The sequence below is a fragment of the Vipera ursinii genome (assembly GCF_947247035.1).
Source record: "Vipera ursinii genome assembly, chromosome: 16".
In the NCBI taxonomy this organism is placed as follows: domain Eukaryota; kingdom Metazoa; phylum Chordata; class Lepidosauria; order Squamata; family Viperidae; genus Vipera; species Vipera ursinii.
This window is the reverse complement of record NC_139529.1, coordinates 4,867,021-4,873,832: the sequence shown is the minus strand read 5'-3', so window position 1 is coordinate 4,873,832 and position 6,812 is coordinate 4,867,021. Positions and strand designations below refer to the sequence as shown.

General features: G+C 47.8%; 1 protein-coding gene across 1 annotated transcript in view; it reads left to right on the top strand.

The window, feature by feature from the left end:
- Positions 1 to 6,812, top strand: part of NR6A1 (nuclear receptor subfamily 6 group A member 1) — a gene marked incomplete at its 5' end in the record, with an annotated part of 66,021 nt that overhangs the window by 50,192 nt on the left and 9,017 nt on the right. The window contains 4 exons of the mRNA XM_083375140.1: positions 1,177 to 1,407; positions 5,220 to 5,275; positions 5,460 to 5,617; positions 5,757 to 5,984. Of these exons, the coding sequence (XP_083231266.1) occupies positions 1,177 to 1,407; positions 5,220 to 5,275; positions 5,460 to 5,617; positions 5,757 to 5,984 (673 nt within the window). The remainder of the gene's footprint in view (positions 1 to 1,176; positions 1,408 to 5,219; positions 5,276 to 5,459; positions 5,618 to 5,756; positions 5,985 to 6,812) is intronic.

Sequence of the window (6,812 nt, the reverse complement as noted above, 5' to 3'; positions counted from 1 at the left end):
AACTCCTTGCCACCAGAAGTTGTGGGTGCTCCAACACTGGAGGTGTTTAAGAAGAGACCGGACAGACACCGGTCTGAAATAGTGTAAAATCTCCTGCTTGAGCAGGGGGCTGGACTAGAAGACTCCGAGGTCCCTTCCCGCCCTGCTCTATTCCATTCCATATCCTATCCTATCCTATCCTATCCTATTCTGAATTCTATTCTATTCTGAATCCTATCCTACCCTACTCTACTCTATCCCATCCCATTCTATTCTATTCTATTCTATTCTATTTCTATTCTATTCTATTTCTATTCTATTCGTTCTGTTCTGTTCTATCCTACCCTTTCCTATCCTCTCCTGAATCCTGTCCTGTCCTATCCTCTATTCTTTTCTATTCTATTCTATTCTATTCTATTCTATTCTATTCTATTCTATTCTATTCTATTCTATTCTATTTCTATTCTATTCTATTTCTATTCTATTTCTATTCTATTTCTATTCTATTTGTTCTGTTCTGTTCTGTTCTATCCCTACCCTTTCCTATCCTCTCCTGAATCCTGTCCTGTCCTATCCTCTATTCTATTCTATTCTATTCTATTCTATTCTATTCTATTCTATTCTATTCTATTCTATTCTATTCTATTCTATTCTTTAATTCTATTCTATTCTATTCTATTCTATTCTATTCTATTCTATTCTATTCTATTCTATTCTATTCTATTCTATTCTATTCTATTCTATTCTATTCCATTCCATTCCATTCCATTCCATTCCAATTTCTATTCTGTTCGTTCTGTTGTGTTCTGTTCTGTTGTGTTCTATCCCTACCCTATCCTATCCTCTCCTGAATCCTGTCCTGTCCTATCCTCTGTTCTGTTCTATTCTCTACTATTCTATTCTATTCTGTTCTATTCTATTCTATTCTATTCTATTCTATTCTATTCTATTCTATTCTATTCTATTCTATTCTATTCTATTCTATTCTATTCTATTCTATTCTATTCTATTCTATTCTATTCCATTCCATTCCATTCCATTCCATTCCATTCCATTCCATTCCATTCCATTCCAATTTCTATTCTGTTCTGTTCTGTTCTGTTCTATTCGTTCTGTTCTATCCCTACCCTATCCTCTCCTCTCCTGAATCCTGTCCTGTCCTGTCCTCACGTGGTCACCCTTGGCTTCCTCCTGCAGATGACCGGGTGGACCAGCGGACCTGTCTGATCTGCGGGGACCGAGCCACGGGCCTGCACTACGGCATCATCTCCTGCGAGGGCTGCAAGGGCTTCTTCAAGCGCAGCATCTGCAACCGGCGGGTCTACCGATGCAGCCGTGACAAGAATTGCGTCATGTCGCGCAAGCAGCGCAACCGCTGCCAGTACTGCCGACTCCTCAAGTGCCTCCAGATGGGGATGAATCGGAAAGGTGACGATCAGGCGGGAAGGCCCGGGGTGGTGGTGGTGAAACACGTGGTAGCAGCCTTCCAGCACAGGGGAGTCCTCGACTTACAAAATTCGTTCGGTGGCCGTTCAAAAAGTTAACGACGGCACTGGGGGAACAAAAGCGACTTTGGGCCGTTTTCCCCCCATTTTGGCAGGGTCCCGTGATCAAAATTCCGACCCTTCGTGTTTATGACCGCTGCTGTGTCGCGAGGTCACGTGATCCCTTTTTGTGACCGTGCGATAACCAAAGTGGAGAGGGGGGAGGCGGAAAGCCAGATTCACTTAAACACCCAGGTTGCTAACTTACTAGCTGCAGTGATTCGCTGAAGAACTGAGGCGAGAGAAGTCGTGAAAGAGGGCCAAGCTCATTTAAACGACGTCTCACTTAAGGACGGAAATTTTGGCCTCGTTTGTGGCCATAAGTCAAGGGCTACCTGTATTTTAGAGGGGAGGGGTGCCACAAAGAAGAGGTGGGGTCCTCCCGTTCCCCAAAGCGCCCGAAGGCAGGACAAGAAGCAACGGATGGAAACTGACCAAGGAGAGAAGCAAGCTGGAACTAAGGAGAAACTTCGTAACAGGGAGGACCATTAAGCAGTGGAACAGCTTGCCACCAGAAGTTGTGGGTGCTTCATCACTGGAGGTTTTTAAGAAGAGACTGGATAGTCACTTGTCTTGAGATGGTCTAGGGTCCCCTGCTTGAGTGGGGGTTGGACTAGAAGACCTCCAAGGTCCCTTGCAGCTCCATTCTGATTGATGGATTGAAATGGTCTGGGGTCTCCTGCTTGAGCAGAGGGGCTGGACTAGAAGACCTCCAAGGTCCCTTCCTGCTCCATTCTGATTGATGGATTGAAATGGTCTAGCGCAGGGGTCTTCAAACTTGGCCCTTTTATGACTTGTGGACTTCAACTGCCAGAATTCCTCAGCCAGTGTGCCTGGCTGAGGAATTCTGGGAGTTGAAGTCCACAAGTCATAAAAGGGCCCAGTTTGAAGACCCCTGGTCTAGCGTTTCCTGCTTGAGCAGGGGGCTGGACTAGAAGACCTCCAAGGTCCCTCCCAGCTCTATTCTGGTAGATATTAACCCTTGCAGAGTCAAATCCTTGAAGGCCACCGAGGAAGACTAGATTGACACACCTGGAGCAGAGGCTGGTGGTGAACTTCCTTAGCTGGAAGTTCTCTCTCTCTTTGGTTCCTGTTTCGCCGCTGGTGGAAGGTCCAAGAATGGGGGAAGCTGGGCTGGGAGAAGGTCAGGTAAAGGTCCCAAAGGTGGTTTTCCACAAAAACAAAAAAAAAACAACAACCCTGGACTTTCTCAAAAATGTTTTTTTGCTTCTCATCCGAGAAGAGCCGGAGCTGAAGAAGCTTCTTGGAATGGGAAATGTTTTTGGAGCGGGTGGGGGGTGGGGGACCAAGAAAGTCCAGTTGCTTCTTGGAAAAGCACTTTGGGGACCCCTACCATGAGCTGGGTGATTGATAGATATCAGATTGATATCAGATAAAGGCAGAAGCTCAGCCCAAAGGGAGGTCTCGTGGATAGCTCAGTCATCGAGGCCGAGAGCGGAATTTGCCCTGAAAGATCAGTTTGGCTTCGCTTGATCTCTGTGAGGGTCTTGAGTTGTAGGAAAGAGGGACAGACAGAGGGGAAAGAGAGAGAGAGATAAAGAGAGGAAAGAGACAGACAGAGGAAAGAGAAAGAGAGAGGAAAGACATAAAGAGGAAAGACAGGAAGGAAAGGAAAAAGACAGGAAAGAGGAAAGAGACAGGAAAAAGACAGGAAAGAGGAAAGAGATAAAGAGGAAAGACAGGAAAGAGAAAGGAAAAAGACAAGAAAGAGATAAAGAGATGGAAAGAGAGACAGGATAAAGACAGGAAAAAGGAACGAGGAAAGAGATAGGAAAGAGATAAAGAGTTGGAGAGAGACAGGAAAAAGAAAGGAAAGAGGAAAGAAAGAGGAAAGAAAGGAAAGAGACAGGAAAAAGAAAGGAAAGAGGAAAGAGATAAAGAGGAAAGAGAGGAAAGAGAAAGAGGAAAGAAAGGAAAAAGACAGGAAAGAGGAAAGAGATAAAGAGGAAAGACAGGAAAGAGAAAGGAAAAAGACAAGAAAGAGATAAAGAGTTGGAGAGAGACAGGAAAAAGAAAGGAAAGAGGAAAGAGATAAAGAGGAAAGACAGGAAAGAGAGGAAAGAAAGAGGAAAGAAAGGAAAGAGACAGGAAAAAGACAGGAAAGAGGAAAGAGATAAAGAGGAAAGAGACAGGAAAAAGAAAGGAAAAAGACAAGAAAGAGATAAAGAGTTGGAGATAGACAGGAAAAAGACAGGAAAGAGGAAAGAGATAAAGAGGAAAGAGACAGGAAAGAGGAAAGAGACAGGAAAAAGAAAGGAAAGAGGAAAAAGGGAAAGAGGAAAGACAGGAAAGAGAAAGGAAAAAGACAGGAAAGATAAAGAGATGGAAAGAGAGACAGGAAAAAGGAAAGAGAAAGGAAAGACAGGAAAGAGATAGGAAAGAGATAAAGAGTTGGAGAGAGACAGGAAAAAGAGGAAAGAGAGAGGAAAGAGATAAAGAGGAAAGACAGGAAAGAGGAAAATGAGACAAAGGAAAAAGGGAAGAGATGGAAAGAGAGAGGAAAAAGAGAAAGGAAAGGAAGATAAAGAGGAAAGAGAGAGGAAAGACAGGAAAGAAACAGAAAGGGGAAAGAGAGATAGACAGAGTGGTGGGTCGTTGTCCTAGGATGGTGGAAGCCACGGTGACTTTGGGAGAAGCTTCAAAAGCTGCTGTCCAGCTTCTGGGCTGCCCCTTTAAGAAATGGCCCGTTTCTTTCTCTGCCTCTGCTTGGCCCTTGGATGCCGGCTTTCTATCGGGACCCCCCCTCCCCCCCCCCACACACACACCCCAAAAAAGCAGGAAGCGAGAAGCTTTTCCCAGGGGGCAGCAGCTGGTCTGGTGTGCGGCCACCAGAGGGAGCCTGCAGGTCTTCGTCCAGCCGTGGCCAAGGATGCAACGCACAACTGGAGTCTCTGGAAAGCCTCTCGTATTTTTTTTTTGGGGGGGGGGGTCTGCAGACCTGCTTAAGCAAACAAACAAACAAAAGCCAGCCTGCTTTAGCCCCCCCCCCGCTCAGCTCACCCAACACCCCCACAAGGGAGAGCCCCCCTGTTTTGTTTTTTTTCTCCCCTGGCCAGCGTGGAAAAGTTGCACAGATCCGTCTCTTTGCTCTTTCTTCCCGTCCACAGCTGGCACCGCTTAAGACTATTAATTTAGGGGCTCGCTGACGGTTCTAAATCCAGGATCCAGGATCTAAATCCAGGATCACCTGCAATTGGTGGCGGGGGGGGGGGGCCCACCCTGGTCCGAAGAGTCCCGATGAGCACAAAACAGGGTCACGTAGCGCCTCCTCCTGGTCAGGACCTGGTATGACAGCTACAGTCAAGGGCAGGCGGTCTCCAGGCCTCCTCCCTCAGCAAAAGACTCTCTAAATCGGAAGGTCCCCAACTTTTTTTTTCGGGCGCCAGGGATCACCGGTTCCGCGGAGAGAGGTTTTCCCGCGTGCCGGAGCGGGCGTGGTTTCTTGTGCTGCCTGCAATCCCGCGGATGGGGCTTTGCGTGTTAGTGCGGACCGGTTGCTGGCACGCCGCGGACCGGTCCCGGTCCACGGCCCGAGGGTTGGGGACCCCTGCTGTAAATAAGTGGGGGGTGGAAATGACAGGTACATCTGGTTAGCCTCTACAGAGGCGGCCCGTGGATGGTTAGATGGGCACCTTGCACGAGTCCTGACCAGCTTTCCTTTGCCTTCCTTCCCAGCCATCCGCGAAGATGGCATGCCGGGGGGCCGGAACAAGAGCATTGGACCCGTCCAGGTGAGCCCCTGCACCTTGCAAGGTGTGGCTTTGCCGCTGCCTCCGCAAATTCCCACCTGTCCCTCCCCCCAGAGGGTGGGTTTGGCCTCTTTTCAGCTGCTCGAAGAAGCCGTCAAGCCAGATCGGAGCGATCCCAAGTTTTCACCCTCTTCTCCCTGGCTGTTTTTTTTTTTTCCCGGGGCAGATCTCCGAGGAAGAGATCGAGCGGATCATGTCCGGTCAGGAATTCGAAGGGGAGGCCAACATCTCCTGGTGCAACAACGGGGACAGCGACAACAGCTCCCCGGGCAACGGAGTGTCGGAAAGCAACCAGCCTTCCCCGGTCTCCACGCCGTCTTCCAGGTGGGACTCCCCGGAGGACAGACGGCAGGACTTGGGGCAAGGAGATTGGGGAGGGGGCGTTCAGATTGGGGTGTGTGTGTGTGTGGGGGTGTCTCTTGCCCTCCCTTCTCTCTCAGCCCTGCTTTTCCTCTCCCAGTAGGTCGGTGGAGATGAACGGGTTTACGGTTCTCAGGGATCAATACATGGGCACGCCGGTCTCCGCCCCCTACCAGTACCTGCCCCACCTTCTCAGCTGCCCCACTCACACCGCCCTGCTGCCCCCCCAGCCCCGTAGCCTTGACCCCCAGGCCCACGGGCTCCTCATCAGCCAGCTGGTGTCCGCAGAGGACCTGGATCCCTTGGGCACCCCGATGCTGATTGAAGACGGGTGAGTGTGCTCTGCTCTTCTCCCCCTCTTGGCAGGGAGGACAGTTCACCAGTGGAACGGCTTGCCACCAGAGTTTGTGCGTGCTCCCACGCTGGAGGTTTTTTAAGAAGAGACTGGACAGCCGTTTGTCTGAAATAGGATAAGGTCAGCTGATTCAGCAGCGGGCTAGACTACAAGACCTCCAGGGACCCTTCCAACTGTGTTATTCTCTTCTCTCCTATTCTCTTCTATTCCATTCCATTCCATTCCATTCTATTCTATTTCATATTCTGCTCTGTTCTATTCTATATTCTATTTTGTTCCATATTTTATTTCATTCCATTCCATATTTTATTCCATTCCATTCCAATTTCTATTCTTATTCTATTCCATTCCATTCCATTCTAGTCCCTATTGTATTGTTTTATTCTAATCTATTCTGTTCTATTCCATTCCACTCCAATTTCCATTCTGTTCTGTTCTGTTCTATTCTATATTCTATTTTGTTCCATATTTTATTCCATTCAAATTTCTATTCTATTCTATTCCATTCAATATTCTATTCTATTCTATTCCTTTCTTCGCGTGCCTGGTTGAGGAATTCTGGGAGTTGAAGTCCAACAAGTCACAAAAGAGCCATGTTTGAAGACCCCTGGCCTATACGTGTGTTGTATACAATATGTTTTAAATGTGTGTTATGCGTGTGTACACTTTGAGAGCAAGCAACTAGATTTCATTTTTAATGGGTGCCATTGTGCCCACGGGGGGAAAAAACCCCCAATAAATGTTATCTAATCTAATCTTAATCTTGGCCTCCCAAAAAAGGCCACAAATTTAGCGTCGATCTCC